The sequence below is a fragment of the Amyelois transitella genome, chromosome 26, assembly GCF_032362555.1.
Source record: "Amyelois transitella isolate CPQ chromosome 26, ilAmyTran1.1, whole genome shotgun sequence".
NCBI lineage: Eukaryota > Metazoa > Arthropoda > Insecta > Lepidoptera > Pyralidae > Amyelois > Amyelois transitella.
Window position 1 is genome coordinate 5,290,374 of NC_083529.1, and position 25,573 is coordinate 5,315,946.

Below are 25,573 nucleotides of genomic sequence, written 5' to 3' on the forward strand. Positions count from 1 at the left end.
CATGTCAAAATTGAAGTTAAAAAATTAAACCAAAATTACCATTTACAGATTTTTATTTAACCCTAACTCTTCAGCGTTTCGTTGTATAAAATCTTTATCTGCCTCGACTAACATCCTGCAGATAGCCTTGAACAATCTCACTTTAAACCTAGTGATTTTCATAGTCTCATCATAGTCCAAATCCCTAGTATTCCTATCTATATAGTATTGTATAGTCGCCCAGAGCATTTCTTTGGTTTTGACTATGGAGTCCGCTTGGCTGGAAAAGTAAAAGGTAGTTATAATTATTCATTCATTTTGCTTTCGACAAAATTAATTTATCAAGCAACTAGCTTTTGCACTTTTGGAACTTAAAGAAATATGTAGCCAATGTTTTTCTAAATTGTCAGGTAAATCGGTTCAATAGTTTTTATCGTAACCTACAAAGATACAAAAAATTTAAACTTTTGCCTGTAATAGTGTGGATTAAGATAATAATCTTACCTTGTTGGAATGTGGACTTTCAATCTATGGCGGGGTAGGCTTAGAATTGTTGTATTTTCATCACCTTCAACCTGAGAATTTAATAAATTAAAATATGAGACATGTTGCTAAGAGGTGTACTATTACCGCTGTATTATTGGTGTAAAATAAATAAATAACTGACTCTTTGGAGAGTAGCCCGATGTTTACCTGTGAACTTGATCCTGGATTTTGTGAGTCAGGTTTTTACACAAAACGGGACTCCTGAGTTGCGGAAGTCAGACGGGAGTCGTCTTGACCTCCGCAAACTTTGCAGGGGAACCTAACCCGTATCGGATCATAGTTACAGATCCCATTGCCCGAATAAGTAGGTTTCCTCACGATGTTTTCCCTCGTCGTTATTTCATCGGTTAGCACTAGAGATCGGATATTCGAATGAATATTTACCTAAAGTTGGGGTGTTGGGTTAGTATGGAACGTACTTCTGTACCTCAAAAATTCCGGGATTCGGCATTGATACACTTAATGTTCTAATTATGTATTCGAACTGTATTCGTACTGACTAAAAAATCACGCGTTATAATTCTGGAATCCCGGTAGGTAGGTAATTTTTTAATAAATATGATCATCCATCACTTATGTTTATAAAGGTGTTTATCATACCTAATATACGATAAGTTTCAATTTCTTGTTAAATAAAATTTCCGGGATTCAAAATAATTCGAATCACGAAAGCAAGAAGCCGCCTCCATACTTTCTTAGCAAAAATATTAGTTTAGGTAAATATGCATCCGATTAACCGATCTCTAGTTAGCACTCAAACTAATGCACATAACTCAGGAAACTGTAAATTGTATAAACATAAAAATCCTTACCGACTTATCTCGACGGCCTCTGTGGCGCAGCGGTAGTACGCTTGTCTGTGACACCGGAGGTCCCGGGTTCGAATCCCAGCCAGGACATGATGAGAAAAGAACTTTTTCTGATTGGATGTTTATCTATTTAAGTATTTATTATAAAATATAGTATCGTTGAGTTAGTATCTCGTAACACAAGTCTCGAACTTACTTCGAGGCTAACTCAATCTGTGTAATTTGTCCCGTATATATTTATTTATTAATTTACCGATTCTTTCACCAGATCTCCCCTACAGAATAAGAGGGCCGTATGCGGTGGTACAATCGAAGTCTTGTAGACAACCAACGCTCGCCTTTCAGTAGAATGGTGCCCTCCGAAATATGCTAGTAATGTTGTTTTATTGACTCGCTTAGTTAGTTGATAGTTGACGCTTTCTGTGCCTATGTGGGCCCGGTCGCCTGTGCTGTGAATCAAGCATATATTAATTCATACATATGGTCACGTCTATGTCCCTTGCGGGGTAGACAGAGCCATAGTCTTGAAAAGACTGAATGGCCACGTTCAGCTATTTGGCTTAATGATAGAATTGAGATTCAAATAGTGACAGGTTGCTAGCCCATCGCCTTAAAAAGAATCCCAAGTTTGTAAGCCTATCCCTTAGTCGCCTTTTACGACATCCATGGAAAAGAGATGGAGTGGCCCTATTCTTTTTTGTATTGGTGCCGGGAACCACACGACACATTTATTAATTCAATTTATCTATTTATTTCAAAATGAAATAAATCATCATTTTCATGAAAGCAAGTTGACTTAGCAGATATACAAGGAGATTGTGGAGGGAAAGGTCGGAGTGGGAATGCCTAGACGAACGTATCTTGATCAAATTAAGGAAGTATGCAGAGACCGTGGCAAGTAGAAAGATGTAGTCTCTGCCTGCCTACTGAAAAGGCGTGATTTTATGTATGTATGTAGGTATTTATTTTATTTTATACGGCAATATGTAATAGACAGAGCCGACAGTCTCGAAAAGACTGAAAGTAATTGAGATTCAAATAGTGACGGGTTGCGAACCCAACGCCTAAAAGAAGAATCCCCAGTTTATTATTCTTGGCTGGCTCTGTCCACCTCGCAGAGATAAAGATGCGAATGCATGTACATACTTATGTACTTTTGTGTATTGGTGCCGGGAACCACACGGCAAAAAAGAATAGGACCACTCCATCTCTTTCCCATGGATGACGTAAAAGGCGACTAAGGGATAGGCTTCCAAACTTGGGATTCTTTTTTAGGCGACGGGTTAGCAATCTGTCACTATTTGCATTACAATTCTATCATTAAGCCAAATAGCTGAACGTGGCCATTCAGTCTTTTCAAAACTGTTGGCTCTGTCTACTCCGCAAGGTATATAGACGTGACCCTATGAATGTATGCATGTACGTAATTCGTAATAAGAGAAAAAAAAATACCTGGTAAAAATTTCCATAGCCGTCTTCAACTTGCCCTTAGTCTTAACATGTTTCCTTGTGACCAATAGCGAGTTGGAACCCATAAGCAAGATGGCGGCTGTCAGTTCGTCTATGTCCGAGAAACGGTTCAACTCGTCCGCGTCCGGCGCGGGACCCAGGAAGCCGGACTTCACCAGCTGTTCAAGATACAAGTTTGATAACGCTGAAAAATAAAAATCAAATTTTTATGGAATACTTAGTTGCGAAGTGGAGGAAATGATATAATATGTCGAGATGTTAAACCGGTCTGAGTCAACAGTTTTAAAAAGATTGACAGGCCACGTTTAGCTGTTTGGCTTAATGATGGAATTGACAATCAAATAGTGACAGGTTGCTTTTTTCGGCTAAAAAGATAATCCCCAGTGCATATGCTTATCCCTTAGTCACCTTTTACGACATCCGAAAGAGATGGAGTATGGATTCAGTATGTACCTATGTATGATGTTAAATGAGAACATACATACATATGGTCCCGCTATATCCCTTGCGGGGTAGACAGAGCCAACAGTCTTAAAAAGGCTGAAGCCGGGAACCACACGGCACTACATAAAATGAGAACCAGGCAAAAATACAAAGTTCATACATACATTTGACATATCCGAGTCTATCTTTCCTCAGGCCGTATTTATTACACCATTCGTCGATTTTATGCCAACCGTTCTCTTGTAATGCGCGTTCGAACTCGTTCTGAAGCCAGTATAACGCGCAGTGGTCAGAAGTCGCGTTGAATTTGCTTTTGATTTCGCGGATTTCTGGGCGAAAAAATAATAATTTATAAACATATTAATATGGTAATTCTGTCTTTTTGCGTGAGCCAAGCTATTGAAAACCTGTAAAATATGATAGATGAAGATATAAATTGACAATTATAGTGTCAGAATGCAACACCGTGTAAGGAAGAGACAATAGAGAGAAACACGAGACTGTGCGAGAGAGAGAGACACAGAGAGTGCGAGAGAGAGCGGCACTCACCCTGCCTCCGGTCGGCGGCTGTCGCGAACACCTCGTGGCCGTCCGCCGCGTGCGTGGCCACGAGAGCGGCGGCGGACACGGCGCCCGCCACCGCCGCGGATATACACGAGACTGTGCGAGAGAGAGAGACACAGAGAGTGCGAGAGAGAGCGGCACTCACCCTGCCTCCGGTCGGCGGCTGTCGCGAACACCTCGTGGCCGTCCGCCGCGTGCGTGGCCACGAGAGCGGCGGCGGACACGGCGCCCGCCACCGCCGCGGATATACACGAGACTGTGCGAGAGAGAGAGACACAGAGAGTGCGAGAGAGAGCGGCACTCACCCTGCCTCCGGTCGGCGGCTGTCGCGAACACCTCGTGGCCGTCCGCCGCGTGCGTGGCCACGAGAGCGGCGGCGGACACGGCGCCCGCCACCGCCGCGGATATACACGAGACTGTGCGAGAGAGAGAGACACAGAGAGTGCGAGAGAGAGCGGCACTCACCCTGCCTCCGGTCGGCGGCTGTCGCGAACACCTCGTGGCCGTCCGCCGCGTGCGTGGCCACGAGAGCGGCGGCGGACACGGCGCCCGCCACCGCCGCGGATATACACGAGACTGTGCGAGAGAGAGAGACACAGAGAGTGCGAGAGAGAGCGGCACTCACCCTGCCTCCGGTCGGCGGCTGTCGCGAACACCTCGTGGCCGTCCGCCGCGTGCGTGGCCACGAGAGCGGCGGCGGACACGGCGCCCGCCACCGCCGCGGCCACACACGCCAGCGCTACACGGGGGTGTAGAGTCACACACGACAACAGGGAGCCCAGTTTCGTCAGCCTCTCGCTCGGGGTTAACGCACCTGTGGACAGAAGCAAGCAAATTAGCATAATCAAAACTTGTATTCATTAGTATTAGTAAATTAAACCCACAAAGTTAATCATTGAGGCAAATAATATGGGAATAATTTAATGCATGAATTAAGATTAATCAACAGCTTATACAGGGTGACTTTTAATTCAACTGCAGAAATTTAACTGTTAAGTGTACTCATCTAAAGGATATTTAAAAACGTTAAAAGAAAAATATCGGTTCATATTTCAGAAAGTACGAAAAGAAATAAAAGTATCAAAATCCACGATCCTAAATACGTCATATCACCCCGGCCGGCGAAAAAGCGACGCGTAAGATTCAGAGGTCAACGACACAATTCATTCAGCTGAGCGATCTCGACAACTCTGTACTTTACTTGATCTTGATACTAGAAAAATAATTTATTTTTCAGACATTTATTTACATGTTTAGTTTTAATTAATTTTTGTAGTATTGGTCTTTAATAAAGCGTGTGACGTAGTTTTTGAGGGTTTTTTAAATGTGAAAATGATGACGTTTAATTTAAATAAAAATAGGCTCAAACGGCGCAGAAGCATGGGTATAGTCTATGTTTAAAAGGATACAGTTGTTTTAAATGTCACCCTGTATACTTTGGTAAATTGTGAGAAGTGTACGTAATGCCAAATTTCGTTGAAATTTATTTTGGTGAATTTGAGTAAATTTAATAACTGTAACCTTCATATTTCCAATAATACGCAAACGGAGTTGCGGGCAACAGCTAGTAAATAAAATATAATTAATATTGTATAATAATAAAAAAAACCCAGAACAAACTAGTGTGCCTATAAAACATAGTATCCTTAAGTTTTATATCTCTTAATACAAGTCTCGAACTTACTTCGAGGCCAACTCAATCTGTGTAATTAGTTCCGTATGTATATATATATATATATATATATATATATATTTAAAGAAGAAAAGAAAAATTTATTTATTAAAATGGACTCACCCAAATCAATAAGATCGTTGACGGCAAACTGTATAGCCTTCTTGGTCGGCGGCTCGGGTAACTCCGATAGAAAATCCTCGACCTTATCTTCAGGGGCGTAAGTCTTACAATCCAGTACGGTTTGCACCAACGGTATGCGTAGGATTTCCGGCGTCGTGTGAGGAGCGAATTCCGATTCTTTTGATTTAGTGTATAATCTGTAGCAGTGTCCTGATAAAAAAACATATAATATAAATCTTTTTTTTAAATATTTAAAAGAATGTGCCGTGTGGTTCCCGGCACCAAAACAAAAAAGAATAGGACCACTCCATCTTTTTCCCATGGATGTCGTAAAAGGCGACTAAGGGATAGGCTTACAAACATGGGATTCTTTTTTAGGCGATGAGCTAGCAACCTGTCAATATTTGAATCTCAATTGTATCATTGAGGCAAATAGCTGAACGTGGCCGATTAGTCTTTGCAAGACTGTTGGCTGGCTGTCGGGATCAACAAAACCGGGAAAGGTCGGAGTGGGAAGACCTAGACGAACGTACCTTGATCAAATTAAGGACCTCCTGGTAAAGGGTCAGGTCAAAAGTATCCGAAACCGCCGAACTTGCATGAATAGAGTTATGAATGTGGATGAAGTAAGTATGCAGAGATCGTGGCAAGTGAAAAGAGGTAGTCTCTGCCTACCCCTCCGGGAAAGAGGCGTGATATTATGTATGTATGTATGTTACTTCACATCTTTCCCATAGATGTTGTAAATGGCGACTGAGGGAGTCTCACCGGGGCGCACGCGGCCGGCGCGGCCCGCGCGCTGCTGGGCGCCGGCCGCCGACACCCACGCGGTCTCCAGGCTGGCCGCGCCTGCAATCACAGGGGCGTATGTAGCGGGGGCGTATGTAGCGGGGGCGTATGTAGCGGGGGCGTATGTAGCGGGGGCGTATGTAGCGGGGGCGTATGTAGCGGGGGCGTATGTAGCGGAGGCGTATGTAGCGGGGCGTATGTAGCGGGGGCGTATGTAGCGGAGGCGTATGTAGCGGGGGCGTATGTAGCGGGGGCGTATGTAGCGGGGGCGTATGTAGCGGGGGCGTATGTAGCGGGGGCGTATGTAGCGGAGGCGTATGTAGCGGGGCGTATGTAGCGGGGGCGTATGTAGCGGAGGCGTATGTAGCGGGGGCGTATGTAGCGGGGGCGTATGTAGCGGAGGCGTATGTAGCGGGGGCGTATGTAGCGGAGGCGTATGTAGCGGGGGCGTATGTAGCGGGGCGTATGTAGCGGGGGCGTATGTAGCGGCGGCGTATGTAGCGGGGGCGTATGTAGCGGAGGCGTATGTAGCGGAGGCGTATGTAGCGGGGGCGATAAGTTCGGGCTCGACCGCCACCAAAGGGAAGATCTTTGACGGCCTCTGTGGCGCAGCGGTAGTGCGCTTGTCTGTGACACCGGAGGTCCCGGGTTCGAATCCCGGCCAGGGCATGATGAGAAAAGAACTTTTTCTGATTGGCCTGGGTCTTGGATGTTTATCTATATAAGTATTTATTATAAAATATAGTATCGTTGAGTTAGTATCTCGTAACACAAGTCTCGAACTTACTTCGAGGCTAACTCAATCTGTGGTATTTGTCCAATATATATAAAAAAAATAATCTTCCGCCAGGCAGGTGTGACGCCTGGAGAACCGCGCGACAGACGGTGTTGTGTCGGAGGTTGTATTTATATAGGTATGCTCCAATCCGTGAAATCTTTGCTTGCGCGATTTAGACTTTTCGCTTTTTTTGACTGGTAGCGTCGCGCGATTTTATTTTTGGAGCTTGTGGCGTATATTTATGTGTCGCCACAGGTATAATAACAATGTTTCAAATTACGAACAAAAAGCAAGTAAAAAAAAATAACAGAGAAATAGATGAATGAATGGTCCACTTAAACTGACAAGAGTTGTTGTTATATTTTAGAAAAAGATTATTAATTCAGTTTCGCAACAACTAAAACATTGGTAAAATAATCGCATCAATATACAAAAAAAACTACCCGAAATATAACGAAGTACATAACACATTATTTGGACGAGTCCAAAAACTCCTCTAACAAAACGCTATTTAAATATGACGTCACACCGGAGTTTCTTGTCCGCGTCATTAACTTTAATTTTATGGCAATTAATTATTGCCATTAATATTCACTGATGACATTGTTATTTTTCTAAATAGTTCTGAATTTAAAAAATGGACTGTCTCACCGCACTTTGAAAAAATATAAAACATTTATAACGTCAAAAACTCAATATTCACGTGATTTATTTAATTAAATGTATATATAATGTTATTAACTAATTATGTTGTATTAGAAGCTTCTCGTCACAACTATTATTTTCTACACAAGATTTCTTTATCACTAACTAACTAACACTTTACTACTAGCGGCGCACCAAACATATGACCGGTAAAAAAAACAGAAAAATAATTTATAAACACGTAATTATTAATTACCTGTAGCTTCTTTAATTTTGTTCTCCTTGTGAGCGCCGCTGTCTATAACGTACACAACATCCGGTATAGTTATAGATGTTTCCGCTATGTTCGTAGCTAATACTATTTTACGAACGCCCGGTGGAGGTTTCGAGAACATTTTCGTCTGTTCCGTGGTAGACAATCTGTGAATGAGTGGGTATAGATTAAAATAAATAATACATACATAAAATCATGCCTCTTTCCCGGTGGGGTAGGCAGAGACTACTTCTTTCCACTTGCCTTTAGATGAGTACACTTAACAGATAAATTTATGCAGTTGAATTAAAATTCACCCTGTATATAATTCTTACCTAGAATGTACAGGCAACACCATATGAAGACTGGACTGGCCGTAAGAATGGTCCAGTATTTGTTTCGTCATTTTTATTTCGGCCCAGCCCGGCAGGAACACCAGAATGGCGCCTTCAGACTCCATTTTGTCTACTGCTTTAATTACTTGCGCTACCTGGGAAAGTAAAATATCATATAGGTATAACATACCTACATGTAATTCCTTGCGGGGTAGACAGAGGAAAGAGTCTCGAAAAGACTGAAAAATCACGTTTAGCTGTATTGCTTAATGAGGGAATTGAGATTGAAATAGTGACAGGTTGCTAGTCCATTGCCTACAATAAGAATCCCAAGCTTTCCCTTAGTCGCCTTTTACATCCATGGAAAAGAGATGGAGTGGTCGTGCCGGGAATCACACGGCTGAAGACCAAGAATAACTTATATGCTACTTTTTAACCCGGAGTTCCCGCGGGAAATATTCCACGCGGACGAAGTCGCGGGCGGCCCCTAGTTTATACCTACATACATATATCTTAAAAGTTATGATACTTTACCTCTTCGCAATTCACGTTCGGCCTCCCGTCTTCTTTTCTAGAATTTTCCAAACTATTCTTCAAGGATAAGTTGAATTTCTTTCGAATGTCCTCCAAATACGATATTTCCACTGGAAACGTGCGACCAGGAACATCTATCACAGGACAGGAGCCGAAATATCTGTAATAAGAATTTAAATAGACTGAGCGACGGTGGTCGAAATCCGTAAAATGCACAGTTAAAAAGCGAAATGCGCATAAAGGCACAGGTTCAAATCCCACCACAGCCACGCACCAATGACTAGTTTCGAAGTTACGTACACTAGTTTGAATACCAACCGATGCTCTCACGGTGAGGGAAAACATAGTTAGAAAACGTATACATTCAGGCAACTGAATGTGTAACCATGATCGATATAACGCGGGTTAGGTTCCCCTGCAAAGGTTGCGGAGGTCAGACGGGAGTCGCTTCGTGTCAAACTTGACTCACAAATCCAGGATCCAAGGTCAAAGGCATACCCTTAGGCTCCTCTCCAGAATGGTGAGGATGCAACCGGGACTAAAGCCAACAGAAAGAGAATTTCAAATAGACTGTTGTATCGCTGCGAATTTAGACCTCGCGAACTCATTTACTTGGCCTCCAGGCTTTTCCAAGATTGATGGCTCTGTCACGGTTGCCATGGATGTTGTTGATTTAGAAAGAATGTCAAATTAATTCTTATTGTCAAAGATTTTCAATTTTTTTCTCCTTTCTTTTCCTTCTATCTACTGTAGGAATAAATAACTTAATAACTGTACTTCTTACAATACATATTTGTAGAAAGAAGCTAAATATTAAAAATATAAAACAATAATGAAAGCAGGTTGACTAAGCAGTTATACAAGGAGAGTGAGAACGTATCTTGATCAAATTAAGGACGTCCTGGTAAAGGGTCAGGTCAAAAGTACCCGAAACCGCCGAGCTTGCATGAAGAGAGTTATGAATGTGGATGAAGCGAAGGAAGTATGCAGAGATCGTGGCAAGTGGAAGTAGTGGTAGTCTCTGCCGACCCCTCCGGGAAAGAGGCGTGATTTTATGTATGTATAAAACAGTAAATGTAAATTACCTGGTAAATACTTGCGTGTCCAAAGTCGCGCTCATGACAACCACCTTCAGTCTATGGTTAATGTTCAATGCTCGCTTCAACAATAGCAGTGTGATATCAGTGTTGACGTCGCGTTCGTGCGCCTCGTCTATTATGACGTGGGTGCAGCCTTCTAGACCTGGAAATACATACATACATATAGTCACGTCTATATCCCTTGCGGGGTAGACAGAGCCAACAGTCTCGATCGAACGGTAGATCGAACGGCCGCGTTCAGCTATTTGGCTTAATGATGGAATTGAGATTCAAATAGTGACAGGTTGCTGGCCCATCGCCTAGAAAAGAATCCCAAGTTTGTAGCCGGGAACCACACGGCACATAATAAAAACTCTTTTATTTCCTTCCGCGTGCCGTGTGGTTCCCAGCACCAATACAAAAAAGATTGAGACCACACCATTTCTTTCACATGGATGTCGTAAAAGGCGACAAAGGGTTATGTTTATCTGGGATTCTTCTTTTAGGCGATGGGTTGGCAACCTGTCACTATTTGAATCTCAATTCTATCATCAAGCCAAAAAGCTGAACGTGGCCTATCAGTATTTTCAAGACCGTTGTCTCTGTCTACCCCGCAAGGGTTATAGACGTCACTATATATATATATATATATATATATATATATATATATATATATATATATACATACTAGCTGTGCCCGCGACTCCGTCTGCGTGGAATAGTTATTTTGGGCATCATTGAAGCTCTCAAGGATAAATAATTTTCCCCGTTTTTTTTTACATTTTTCATTATATCTTCGCTACTAATAGTTGCAGCGTGATGTTATATAGCCTAAAGCCTTCCTCGATAAATGGTCTATTCAACACAAAAATAATTTTTCAATTCGCACCAGTAGTTCATGAGATTAGCCCGTTCAAACAAACAAACAAACTCTTCAGCTTTATAATATTATAGTATATAGTATAGGTGTGAATTAACAAATAAAGACTTACCAGGATTAGCTTGTAACCTCTTAAGGAGAACACCAGACGTGCAGTAAAGTACTGAACCGGCCGGGGGGCGGGGGGGCTTCGCGTATAACCGCACTTGGAAACCGATGGAGTCGCCTACCTGTAAGAAATAAAAATATACCTAATAATTTCATTTATTTCTTGACCAACTTTAGATCATTTATTGTTAGTAACACGGAAAACTTAAAACCTAATGTTAGTAAAATACAAAACAGGACATTAAATAAATAAATATACCTATACGGGACAAATTACACAGATTGAGTTAGCCTCGAAGTAAGTTCGAGACTTGTGTTACGAGATACTAACTCAACGATAGGTACTATATTTTTTAATAAATACTTATATAGATAAACATCCAAGACCCAGGCCAATCAGAAAAAGTTCTTTTCTCATCATGCCCTGGCCGGGATTCGAACCCGGGACCCCCGGTGTCACAGACAAGCGTATTACCGCTGCGCCACAGAGGCCGTCACACGACATTACACTACACTTGTACATTTTTCAGCATGTGAATCATCGAGCAACGATTCACATACTGAAAATCGACACGCGTCGCGAACAAATTCAGAATACTGTTGGAGCTGGCCCGAAGTCTGTTAGTCAGGGATGTGCACCGTAGTAACCGTAAGCCATAAGCGATACCGTACACCGTAAGCCATATAAAGTATCCTATAATAATGAATAAAAATTTTGACCCTGACGGCATCATTATATTGGACACGTAGGGCACTAAATTGCTTCTTTAAAAATTTTAAATGATTAATTATTAATTATAAATGATCTAAAGTTGGTCAAGAAATAAATGAAATAATTATTATTATTAAAAAGTTTATAAACCCGTAGAGCAGTGGCAGTATGAATGAGAATGAGTAAGGAGATCCTACTACCATGGTAATGTGCAGTAGAGGGTAACTTTAACATTTCTTAACCTACCTGTATCGAAAAGCAGGTACCCATCACCGCTAATCTTCCGACACTTGAATTTAGAAAACTTATCATATATATTTTTTTGCCCACAAAACACATAAGCTTTTAACAAAAAATACAAAAAAAAAAAACATTTCTTAACCATATCATTTTCACTTTTTATCCTAATTTTATTGGACACTCTCTCAGCCAGAACTAAGAAGACAATATATAAGTTTGGAGGGAAAGAAACCCTTTTTTCTCTGTTCAAAATAAAAAAATCAAAAATTTTATTCATTATTATCGGACACTTAGCGTCAGTGCAAAACAAGCGGTAACAAACTGCACTGCAGCATTTTCCTCAACAATGTCAACCTCACAACTATCCAAACTTAGAATAGAAGATCTGCCGTGGGACAATAATGCTACCCACATTTTACTATTAACTTCTAAAAATCCATTAGACAACATCTCAACCAATCATATAAAAGCTTCCCGTTTAGGCTCTGAGACAACCCTGGCAAACTCAAGGAATAAATATACGGGACAAATAACACTGATTGAGTTAGCCTCGAAGTAAGTTCGAAACTTGTGTAACGAGATACTAACTCAACGATACTATATTTTATAACAAATACTTAAACCTTCAAGACCCAGACCAATCAGAAAAAGTTCTTTTCTCATCATGCCCTGACCGGGATTCGAACCCGGGACCTCCGGAGTCACAGACGTAGGTACTACCGCTGCGCCACAGAGGCCAAACTGCCCTCACTATTCTCACCTCTTCTCCCAATTCATTGGACACTCTCTCAGCCAACCCTATAGCTGCTACTCTCCTCGGCTCTGACACTATCATGGCGGTTCCTGCTCCACAGTGACGCAGTATAGCCGCCGGCACCCTGGTGGACTTCCCGCACCCAGCTTCCCCCACTATCACCGCTACCCGGGAGTTCTCCAGGGTGGAAGTTATATGGCCTCTGTAAAGGATGGAATAAATTTTGAAGAAGGCAATCGTATCTTCTTCATCTTTTACAGTCTTTTTGATAGGCCTCTTTAATCTATAGATGGATAGGGAATCTATATGTCAAAAAGAGATTCGCTTACATTTTTTTCAAAAAACCTTAATATTTTAACAATGCCCTCACAATACATTTTCGATAACATTATGCATGTTGGTAAAACTTAAACGCTTTCAAAAAAGTAGGTGAATGTATTAGTAGATCATTGCGGAACAATTATAAGTTGTCGATCCCAGCGCATCGGCTGGCTAAGGTAGGGAAATCGTTTCTGATTAATTGTATAAGATTTTATAATAAATTACCAAAAAGTGTTCTTGAAATGAATGATAGAAAATTCAAAAAGTACATTACAAAGCTCATCTTTAATGTACTTTTTGAAAATAAATCTATTATATTCTATTCTTAAAAACTATTTATAGGGTACGCCCAAAAGGAACGTTTATAATCAGATAAATTTTCGTCGCCTTTTTGTCGTCCGTTTTGTACCATTCTGAAAACTAGATGGGGCGTACGATCACGATTCAGGAATGGGTAATCAGGTGTTTACGCAAAAGTCTGACCATCGCAACCTTTGTACGGCAACTTAGACTCTTATTGGAACACGGTTGATGTTCCTCGCCACCGTAAGAGCATCGATTGGCATTTAATAACTAATGCAAGGAACTCAAACCCTTCACCTCTCATACCCTGTCTTCAACTTTGCTTAGACCGACCTCAATAAATCTTCCTAAGATCATTAACAATCGAGAACCTGTGTACGTAAATTAGCAGAGTCATTGACAAATTCAAATACATATTTTATTCATTATTATGGGATACTTCGTATCACTAAATATACGTCATACTATGAAGTCCAATAAATTATTTAAAACTAAGTTTACTGCCGCTTCCAAAGCGTCAGTGCAGAAGAAGTGCGTCAGTAACAAACTGCACTGCAGCATTTTTTCAACAACGTCAACGTCACAATACAACAGTGTAGTAGGATTCGAACCCGTCAATGTCTATACCAACCTCAATTCAATCTTTCTAACCTACTTTCGCGCGCGAAAGTTTGGCGCGCGTAAAAACCGAGAGTGAACGTAACGCGTCGTTCTACGTCATTCTGACGTCAGCCGCGTCGTTCTGACGACTGCCCGCGTCACCGTGACGTTTCGTGTCTAAGTGACGTTCTAATGCAAAGTGAGAGTGATTTCGCTTTCAACAACTCTCGATTTCATTCGCTTACGTTGTTGTGACGTGCTGTTTACATTCGATCGTGACGAAGTTATGCAAGTTAAGTTACATTGTATTTGTTTATTGTAAGATGGCTTAACACCATAGTATGGTCTATAAGTACCTACTTTAATTCTGAAACAATGTCACTGATGTTTGTTTCAAGATTTAAATTATTCATGAAAATATAAATATGGGCTGTTATTTTTTTTAATGGAGGAGATACCCTTATTGATGCAAAGTATATTATTAATCTAAACTTATATTATAAAGCTGAAGAGTTTGCTTGTTTGAACGCACTGCAACTATAAGGAGCAAAGAAATTATGGAAAATGTGAAAAAAAAACGGGGGAAATTACTCATCCTTGCGGGCTTCAATGATGCCCAAAATAACTATTCCACGCGGACGAAGTTGCGAGCACAGCTAATGTTTTATATAATGAGATACGAATAAGTACCTATTCTAACTGGTATTAATTTGATTGTAAAACTTTTTTTTATGATGGAATAGCCACCTATTAAGTACTACCACGAAAGTCAATTCCACGGAGTGGCCTTCCAGTTTTGTAGCTCGTGTCTGTCTACCCCGTAAGATACATAGACGTTGTTATTAGGTGGTTCTTCTTAATTTTTCAGAAAATATATGTGGAAAATTTTGACTAACCCTTGCGGGATAAAATTGTGATTCATATAGTGACTAGTTTGCTAGCCCGTCGCCTAAAAGCGGAATCCCAAGTTTATAAGCCTATCCCTTAGTCGCTTTTTACGACACCCATGGAAAAGAGATAAAGTGGTGCTATTCTTTTTTCTATTGCTCCCGGGAACCCCATGGCACTTTTGTTAAAAGTTTTAATTTGTCAATTATGCAAAAAATTAAAACTCGATGCACCAACGAAATTGAAACCAAGTGAAACTGTTGCTATCGTGAGCGAGAGTGGAAACGCAGTGTAAAATTTGGCCAGAGAGAATTTCACCGCTCGTAACGAGGTCAGAATCTTACGGCGCACGCGCATCGGGGTCGCGAGAGTCGAGAACTGATTGGTGGATACACTTTCGATAAATGAATCTGTTGGTACGTCATCTCGTGACGTAGATTCAATGTGCACTAGCTGTTGCATACGCCTTCGTATGTTAGAAGTCTTGGACATCCTAAATCAGAATATAGACAATCTGTCGGTAAATAGAAGTGGAAAGATGAGACTGCCTACCCCTACGGGAAAGTGGACTGATTTTATGTTATTAGACTCTGAATTGTCTGTCAACGTGAATTATAGGAAATTTGCATCAATTTCCGTCCAAATTTTAATTTTTTTATTGTTTTTTTACCGGAACTTTTTCCGGTGATAACAATAAAAAAAATTAACTTTATTCCGAGGCCCATTTTCTTGGCCAAAGAGGACTCGTACATTAAAACTTAATCGAACCATAAAGTTGCATCAGGTGAATGAAAACTTTTCCAACAAGGCAATCTTAACAAAATGGCAAACATTCTACATACATAGGTGACATATTTTTTTACGGGTTTTTACTTTAATAGGAATTTCCAAAAGTCTTGCCTTATTTAGATAGTTACCAATTCATTTACAAAGACCATAACTTATTTGCGGATTATCGGGGAGAACATAAAAAAAAATGTGAAGTCCAATGATTTGTCTATGCACAGACAGATTGATCACTTTTTAAAGGCTAAGGCATACGGTTATACTAACTGTTGCTCTAACTTACTAACTAACTTCCTTCGTCCTTCTTTGATTTCTATGAATAAGTACTTATTTTTACATTATTTTTTAATAATGTTATTCTAATGTCTAAATCATATTATTGCAGTGCGATACATATTCTTGAAAAACTTTTGCGTCTTTATCCCCTGCGGGGTAAACAGAGCCAACAGTCTTGAAAAGACTCATAGGCTTACTGATAGAATTGAGATTCAAATAAGTAGGTAGGTTGCTAGCCCATCGCCTAAAAGAATCCTAAGTTTATAAGCCTATCCCTTAGTCGCCTTTTACGACATGGAAAGGTGCTATTCTTTTTTTTTGGTGCTGAGAACCCTTTATTGGTGCCGGGAACTATTCACTATAATAAATAGTAATTGAGATTCAAATAGGTAGGTAGGTTGCTAGCCCATCGCCTAAAAGAATCCCAAGTTTATAAGCCTATCCCTTAGTCGCCTTTTACGACATGGAAAGGTGCTATTCTTTTTGTTTGGTGCTGAGAACCCTTTATAGGTGCCGGGAACTATTCACTATAATAAATAGTATGATATACAAATGCGATCATTGTACGAACTAAAGAGTAACGTTGCGCGTTTAATATGAACTTGTTATATAGGTACCTACCTACATATATCTAATCTCATCCCGAATCCGCAAGGGAAGGTCGGGAACCCGGCCAAGGTCACGGGGACCGCGCAGAGGTCACGTTTTGAGGTCACGCCCTACTACGAGAAGCTCACGGTCACAAATTGTGGGTTAAACTCAAATTGGGAACGCGGGTTGGACAATCTAGAGCAAACGATACAAGGTTTTCGAATTTGGAACGACAGAAAGAGTCGAGGTCAGCTGTTGCTTCTTTCTAGTCTGTGGTACGCCATTTTGGAACGAGGGCCCGCGTTTTTGGGTTTTGAGTTTTTGCGATCAAGGACTTTGGGCGTTCTCGATTTGAATTGCGTATGTGTGGAACATTAGATAATGTTGTTTAAGCTGAACGTGAAATGTGTGCGTATTTAAAAAAATTAAATTAATACTAAAAATAAAATTGAGAGCAATATTTATAGGGAATCTCATCTAAAAACATCACAAACATTTATGACAATAACATTTATTTATATTAGAATATACTAGCTGTGCCGCGTGGAATAGTTATTTTGGGAATCATTGAAACCCTCAAAGATGAATAATTTTCCCCGATTTATTCACATTTTCCATTATTTCCTTGCTCCTTATAGTTGCAGCGTGATGTTATATAGCCTAAGCCTTCCTCGATAAATGGTCTATTAACGCAATAACAATTTTTCAATTTGAACCAGTAGTTCCTGAGATTAGCGCGTTCAAACAAACAAACTCTTCAGCTTTATAATATGAGTATAGATATAAAATTTTATTAACAAAATCGAATTGAATAAAAGTGGAATCTTATTAAAAATTTACGCATTTAGGGAATAAGTACGTATTTTTCTTGTAACTCAAATTCTAATAACAGTGACTTATGTTATAAAAGTCGTTCAATAAATAATGTATGGTCTGTTCGTCTTTAGACTAATTTTAATTAAGGAATCATACATAAATATAATAACGCCCATTTTCTGGACATACGAGTATTCGGTAAACGTTCTCCAAATATTAATAGGTACACTTACCTTCGTCAAAGGAAAAATTTTGTTAGTGAATTCAATCATTTCAGTATTCAGCTTGTAAATGTTATTATAATCGACCAAAAAATTGCTTAAGGAGTACTTATTTTTAATGGGAGCACCTCTTTTATAATAAACCTATTGTTATTTAATTATTTATTATGTAAGGTAATAAACAAGTAAATATTCAGCAAAAAAAAATAAGCGTCTACCTGATACGGTTTTTAATATAGCATACATACATATAATCACGTCTATATCTCTTGCGGGGTAGACAGAGCCAGCAGGCTTGAAAAGGCTGTATGGCCACGTTCAGCTATGCTTAATGATAGAATTGAGATTCAAATAGTGACTAGGTACTAGCCCATCGCCTAACTAAGAATCCCAAGTTTGTAAGCCTATCCCTTAGTCGCCTTTTACGACATCCATGGGAAAGAGATGGAGTGGTCCTATCCTTTTTTTGTATTGGTGCCGGGAACCAAACGGCACTAAAGATTTCATTAAAAAAAAATTAAAAAAAAACAAGAAATATCTTCACCTGTACTCGTCAATAGGCAATGGCGTCAATTCCTCATCGTACTGCTGGAACCTCTGCTTCAAGATACGGTCTCGTCTCAGCAGCGCGGTCTCTGATGGCGGGTTTATATGGCGGCCGTATACTGGATGCGTGTGGATCTTGAAGTCTGTACGGTACATAACAATAAAGGTACCTATAGCTGCTTCTCAGCGGATGTCGTTAAAGGCGAGTAAGGGAATAGGCGCACGTAAATCTAGTTCATGCTACCATGCAGGTCTGGTAGAGAAGAAAAAAAAAGGTGTGCGCCAGCTGCCACTTCTTGCGGAGATTGTAAAAGTCAATCATACTCATCGTCATATTCCAATATTAAATGTATCATAATTTAATGTTAATAATCGCTACATAGTATGAAACAAAGGTCGCTATTTTAGTCTGTTTGTCTGTATGCTTAAATCTTTAAAATTACGCAACGGATTTTGATGCCGTTTTTTGTAACAGGTAGAGTGATTCAAGAGGAAGGTTTTTATGTATAATAACATCTATTAAATAATGGAGAAATACTGTTATTTTCAGGGTTTCTAATGTGGTGTCGTAAAGTGGTGCATCCTATTTTGATAAATAAACATATCATATAAATAAACATGGGGCGGGTCGCTAGTCTATAATAATTGTATATCATTCTATTTGAAATTTATCTTGTAAGCATTTTGGATGTAATATATGTTAGCTTGTAAGATGTATTGAATAAATAAATAAATAAATACTGAATTTCTCTTTATTTGAAGTTCTATTCTTATTTTTTTTTCCTTGATGTACATAAATATATAAATAAATAAATAATGGGAAATGCTAATCAAGCCGATTTTTAAATGGACGAAATCTATCTATATCTAACACACATTTTTACATAGCTACAAAAAAGTATATTTTTTTTTTTTTTGACAAATTCCAATATTTGTATTTGTTTAAAAAAATTACACCATATCATGGCACGCGCGACACTGTTTTTTTTTTTCGCGCGAAAAACTATCGCTGTTTCGCTTTTTATTATGACGTGAAACGGGACAGGGATATTTTTTCGGGCGTGCATTGTCACCTGTCACAGGGGTAGAGATAATGGGACATTATTTATATTTATACCTGATGATACAGCAGCGACATCTTCAGACTCATTTTCTTGTTGTAAGAAGTCATCTGCAACCAAAATATTATATTTTATTTTATATTCTGTGTAGTATATAAATATATTTATTTAGTTTGACCCCACATAAACTTCTCTGTCAGACCCAATGGTTGAATGGTAGATAGATAATGCTTCCAGCATTAAGTCCGCCAATTTTGCTATACATTTGTATTTTGTGCAATGAAGTTTAAACAAATAAATAAATATAGTAAGCTGGTTTAGTTCTTTTGCAATAAAATATGACACAAGTATTTCCCAATTCAATTTCAATTCATTTATTGCATATCATTTTGTACATTTCAGTTCTAACTACTGCAATAGTCACTGTTTTAATAATGGGTATAACATGAACCCCGTAGGGTATAGCAAAATTAAGATTGCAACAGCAAGGCAATTTGCGTGGTTGGGTTTATCACATTTTATAAGTATTATTATAGTTTTACTCGTGAATCTAGCGTCATCTATAAAAAGCGACGAGTTTTGTCACTAATAATCCGCTACGTACAAAAGAATGCAGTGTTTTTCGTAAACACCACGGGAACAGAGCTTATGACTTAGCAACATTTTACAGTTATGGCAAACGGGTATTTTAGTTTGTAACGAAAAAAATTAAATTTAGGAGATATAGGTACATATCTAGATGAAATTCGCCAAGGTGATACTTACCTATATCAAGTGATTTTTTTTTAAATTTGGGTAAGACATCTGAGGAAAAAGATGGTTTAGAAAAAAAAAACAAACGTGTATTTTACCTTCATCAATAGTGGAATCCTTTGTCAATACACCTGGTGCGTACGCGACAAAATGAGAAGCTTTCTCTGCGGCCGTTTCATAGATATTTTCTGCAACAAACACGAATTTTATAGATTTCTAGTATTAAAAAGAATGGGACTACTCCATCTCGTTCCCATGGATGCCATAAAAGGCGATTAAGGGATATGCTCAGAAACTTGTGATTCTTCTTTAAGGCTTACCAACCTGTCACTATTTGAATGTCAATTTCATCATTAAACTGTAAAGCTTAACGTGGTGTTCCAGTCTTTTCCAGACTGTTGGCTCTGTCCATCCTGTAATAGACAGACGTGATTACATGTATGAATGCATTCATTCTATTCTCCAAAAACTACTTTTCTGAGATAAATGTCAGTATCTCTAAAAGCACAATATTTGCCTATCCCCTCGGGAAAAAGACTTGATTTTATGTATGTAGGTATGTATCTCTCACAGAAATCAAAACAAACCTACTTATCCCAATCTCATAATCGTTCCATATCCGTTCCATCCTTTCCACAGTGTTATCGCTGATTGTGACTTGTAAAGGCTCGTTCAAATCGCTTCTTATTTTGTCCAGAACATTCCTGTCGTATATTGGGGCACCTCTAGCATCGATTCTCTTGTTCTGGTAAAGCCATAGAAGGGCTTGCGTAGCTGCCTTTTCAGCCGCTTGGCGTTTGGACTTCGAAGTGCTGAAAACAAAAAAAAAAAGAAATTATAGTTTTCTTCTTAGTATCTACATAAGGTTACATGATATTAATTTTTAAAAAAGGGAACAATGCATATTATAGGTACTAATTGGCAGATTAAAAAGTACTGTGTTATTCGAGGGCTGAATTGTACCACAGCCATGTGAGGAAGAATGCCCTTATATACATACATATGGTCACGTCTATATCCCTTGCGGGGTCGACCTTAGTCGCCTTTTACGACATCCATGGGAAAAATGATTGCACTTTCAGGCAATGTGAGTAAGGTTCTCTTAGAAAGGTTGTGGAGGTTGGACAATAATTGATTCATCTTAAACCTTGCCTTACTTAAAGATGAACCCAGCAGTCTTCTCCGGGGAGGTAAGAACCCAATTAGGACTAACGACAGGAAGATGTTTACTTACCTCTTCTTCTAACAGCAATAGGATTTGAACCTGTTGAACTAACATAGCATGTGCGATTAACTATCGCTGTTTCACTTTTTATTATGACGTTAAACAGGACAAGTATAGTTTATCTTGAGACAAAAACTTCGTCGCGCGTGCTATAATAGCCCAGCTGGTGTCTCTTACATAACATTAATCTTTAAATCAGTTTCTTTTTTAATGCTCTTTGAAATTTAAGAAAAAAAAAACATATCACCTTTCAAACTTCATCTTTTCAGGCCAAATGAAAGCGTATGTCGCAATCCACTCGTTATTCTGTATAGGTTTCTTTCTTACACCTTTTGGCGCTGTTGAAATCTGTTTGAAATGTATGTCAAATATTTTCTGCGGAGTTTTCGATGTCAACTCATTCAAAGTAACTCTTGGTTGGGGAAACAGCTCTGTGATTTTCTTTAACTCTGTAATAGAAAAGAAATAAATTAATTAAAAAAATTACAAACTTATAATCACACCTGTCTCCCATTGAGGTAGGCAGAGAATATTGATTTCCACACAGACTAATCCCGCCTCCTCCACACCCATTACTATTTTCATTCATGCCTACTTGACAATTATGGGTAATCTTAACATCTCCTTTTTTTTTAAGACAAATGAAATACATTTTTGGTTTACTGTTACCATCAAGTTGTACAAGAACCACTTCTGTAAATGATGTAGGTAATTAAAGGTCACACAAGCACCAGTAACTAAAGTGACATTCAAAATTATCTAGAATAAAAAATCCTTTGCTCTATCTTTCAGGGAGTCATTTGTTACAAATTTACAACTAAAATTGAAACCTTAATTAGGTAAGGGCATTTTTAGAGCTTGTGTGCAAAAAAAAAAAATATAGTGTGCCCTGAGTTTTAAAAAAAATTAGACTTAAACTTCTTACCTTTTTCTTGAAAACTGTTTGTTAATTGTGATACATCTCCATCCAGTATACTTTTCGAGTGACATTCTCTATTTAATGTTTGGAAGTAAAGAGTATTTATATAACTGTATTCATACTTTTTTAATAAATTAAAGCTATAGTGTCTCTGAAATGTGCAACCTGTAATGTACAAAACAATCTTAAATTAACTTTTTTTATGCAGTTTGTATGAATTTGTGTCTCTAAACCAAATGACCCAAGGAGAGATCATTAATTGAGATCATGACAAAACTTCCATCCCTGTTTGACATAAGATAGTCATTATAATTAAGTTAGATATTTAATATATATCTGATTTTATTCCAGCTCAGATTATGGTTTCATATCCAGTTTCATGAATGCGCAGCTTTCTTCACAAAGTTTTTACTCACTGTGCCTTGTATATGCTGAGCAAAGTTTTAAAATAAACCTTGTTGTAATGTATTATAATAGGTTTAGGTGGTAAATAAATAAATATAGACTTCTTACCGGCCAAGTGGTTGTTCCATGAGAAAACCTGCGTTGTGTTTAGGTTTTTGAGCAAATATTTCCTCCACAACTGCGTTTTACCAAGCAAACACCGGTTAGGTAACATTTTCAAAAGATAATTTGGCTAACTTGTATGTAACTTAGCTGGTTTTTGTCGATATTTCCTCTCTTCTTACCGTATACCACTCACTTAAAAATATTTCACTGATAGGTACATTTATTAACACTTAATTTACAAAGAAAATAATCTTTATTTTTAAAACTTTTCCTTTCCCGTCCCATATTTTCAATCTAATTCCTATAGCAAATTTAGTTTATAGGTTATATTTTCTATCACTGTCACCCTGCTGTCACCGGATGGTAAAGTGTCAATGTCAAGATGATTGTTTTTGTCATAACTGACGGGGACAGACTTGTACTTTTCTGATTAATTATAAACAATTGTATGTAATATTTATAAACAAATAAAATATAAAATACTGTTCAGGGACAGACTATATTTTTTCGGAGCAAACATATTTTGCATACATACTACGTTTATTACTTATCTTCCATTTCGAACTTACTTCGAGGCTAACTGAATTTGATTAGAAAGATGATTCATTGATTAATCTCAACTTCATCAATAAGCCACACAGCATAACGTGGCCTTGCGTGGCTCTGTTTTATATTCTATTTTTTAAACAATTTTAAGTACCTACCTACCTAAATATGCATGCTTTTAATCACAATAGCAACAATTTTATCACGAAAAACGCGACGGACAAATACAGCAATGACGGAATTGAGATTCAAATAGTGACAGGATGCTAGCCCATTGCCTACAAAAGGAATTCTAAGTTTGTAAGCCTATTCCTTAGACACAATTTACATCTATCAGAAAGATATGTAAGTAGTGGTTCTTTTCTAAAGTGCAGGAAACCACACGGCACTATATATAGGTAGCAGGATGTACCTATTGTACATTGTAAATACAATTTAATTATCACACTTCGATCAAGTATTAAATGTTTATTATTAAGTTATGTACAATATGATTTTATCTCAAGTTCAAAGAATCATAAAAACTTGCACTTTGACCTGTACTTGATTTAAAGTAGTACCTACACAGATAATTATGTACTGACGTATGTGTACACATATTATTTTACCTTATTTATTTTAGAAACAAATATTTTCGACCTACACTACGTCGGTGGTCGAACGTATAAGGTAAAAAACCGTGATAAAAGTTTTTAAATCCTACCACGACCAAGTTGGTCTGTCCCACAAGTTCCATGGTGGAACAACTGAAAGGATTTCGCTAGTGTCACTATTCCCATGAGAATTCTGGGACAAAATCGTCTCACTTGTCCTATCATGGGACAACGTCATAGGATATTACCCAAGCAGTGGACGTTCTTCGGCTGAAACGGTGATAACGATGCCTATGTAATGAATCTATTCTGAATGGGAACTATATTTTCTATCACCAAAATTTATATTTGTCATCAAGTTGTATCACCTAATAAATAGATCTATCGCCACGAAATATTTTCGTTCTCAGATAAACAAAAATTGTTCCCAGGTATGAATTATCAAATTAATGTTAATATATGTGTAAAATAAGAGATCGATAACCAATAAAATTATATTGAATTACATGAATATAAACTTCGTTCTTATAATAATAGTTTTGTTACTTAAATAATAGCTCTGTGCTCAGAATGGTAGATCTGTCACCAAATAAATCGATTATCGATCCCTGACTGCGACTCCTTTTTATTTGATATTTTGTCAGCAATACAGTAGTAACATTTTATTCCGTTCAGATATTAAATTAATAGTATTCTTTACCAATTTAATACATCAATTTATAATTTTAATGGAAAAATGATCAAAGGGGCGGAGACAAATTGGCGCGCTTTAAAAATTGACCAATCCGGCCTCAACGATGGGTAGTAGTTAACTATTGATTATTTTAACTTTAATTAAGTGTTTTATCTACTATTCTGCTAGCCATAAGCCAGCTATTTTAAACCAGCGCTGATTGTTCAGTGGTTATTATTTTTAAGAATAAATATTGATTATTTTAACTTTAATTAAGTGTTTTATCTACTATTCTGCTAGCCATAAGCCAGCTATTTTAAACCAGCGCTGATTGTTCAGTGGTAATTATTTTCAACAATAAATATTGATTATTTTAACTTTAATTGTTTTATTTACTACTCTGCTAAAAAATTTATTTAAATATGATTTATACTACCAGTGGAAATTTAGAACCTTGGGAGTCTAGTTAAGTAGCAGAATCTTTTGGTTGAAACGATGATGACAACCCTAATTTTTTATTTGAACTTAATGCAATTTTCTAGTAACATAATATGATTTATTGGTGATCTCTTTAAATTAGTTTGCTTAAATACTTATTAGGACACACCTATTATAATACATACAAAAACATTTATTTGGTACTAGACCTTATATCTCAGGATTTTAGGTGATTTATTGTGGAACTGATTTTGCATTGTTTGGTGACTACATTTTGGTGACAGATCTACTATGTATGTTGAGGACAAACTCTATTATTTAAGAAACACAAAACTAATTAAATTGGTGATAGCTTAAATGATACCCATTCTGAATTACCTATGTAGGTATCTTCTGAATTACCTACCTATGGTAGGTATGTGAATTTTTCATTACATTACCTACATTAGATTGATTTCTTTTGCTCTACCGTTGAGGGAATATATCGTGAGGAGCGCATTTTAAACAACACACATACCTGTACATACATATAGTCACGTCTATAGCTCTTGCGGGGTAGCAGCGTCAATAGTCTTCAAAAGATAAGCCATGTTTTATTATAAGGTTAGTGGAGCAAAAATATCTGTCTCCCAGTTATACATTACAACATCTTAATTTGTTCCGTGGTCGATAGGGCAAAGACTTGAAAGAATTCACAAGACCGGAAGGCTTCATTCAACTTAATTATTTGCAGTTTCTACTTATCATAAAAACTTAAGGTTTATTTCTTACTTTGGCATTATGATTAAAGGTG

At 38.2% G+C, this 25,573-nt stretch overlaps 1 protein-coding gene across 1 annotated transcript; it reads right to left on the bottom strand.

Moving 5' to 3' along the window:
* Window positions 1-42: 42 nt before the first annotated feature.
* Window positions 43-22,846, bottom strand: LOC106131937 (uncharacterized). The gene is made up of 21 exons (XM_060951847.1): window positions 22,534-22,846; window positions 22,027-22,185; window positions 21,349-21,550; window positions 20,468-20,688; window positions 19,975-20,064; window positions 19,180-19,233; window positions 18,061-18,205; window positions 12,721-12,916; window positions 11,013-11,130; window positions 10,027-10,183; window positions 8,942-9,101; window positions 8,408-8,562; window positions 8,076-8,239; window positions 6,376-6,456; window positions 5,608-5,817; window positions 4,438-4,626; window positions 3,413-3,577; window positions 2,787-2,988; window positions 1,588-1,783; window positions 484-554; window positions 43-259 (listed from the first exon to the last, which is right to left on the bottom strand). The coding sequence occupies exons 1-21, from the start codon at window positions 22,637-22,639 to the stop codon at window positions 43-45; spliced, it is 3,258 nt and encodes a 1,085-aa protein (XP_060807830.1). The 5' UTR covers window positions 22,640-22,846.
* Window positions 22,847-25,573: the final 2,727 nt, after the last annotated feature.

Coding starts and splice junctions, on each gene's coding strand:
- LOC106131937 (XM_060951847.1), bottom strand. CDS start 22,639: ATGTTACCTAACCGGTGTTTGCTTGGTAAAACGCAGTTGTGGAGGAAA. Junction 12,917..18,060: donor TTGCCTATTGACGAGTACAG/GTGAAGATATTT, acceptor CATCCTTTACAG/AGGCCATATAACTTCCACCC. Junction 2,989..3,412: donor TAGACTCGGATATGTCAAAT/GTATGTATGAAC, acceptor TTTATTTTTCAG/CGTTATCAAACTTGTATCTT.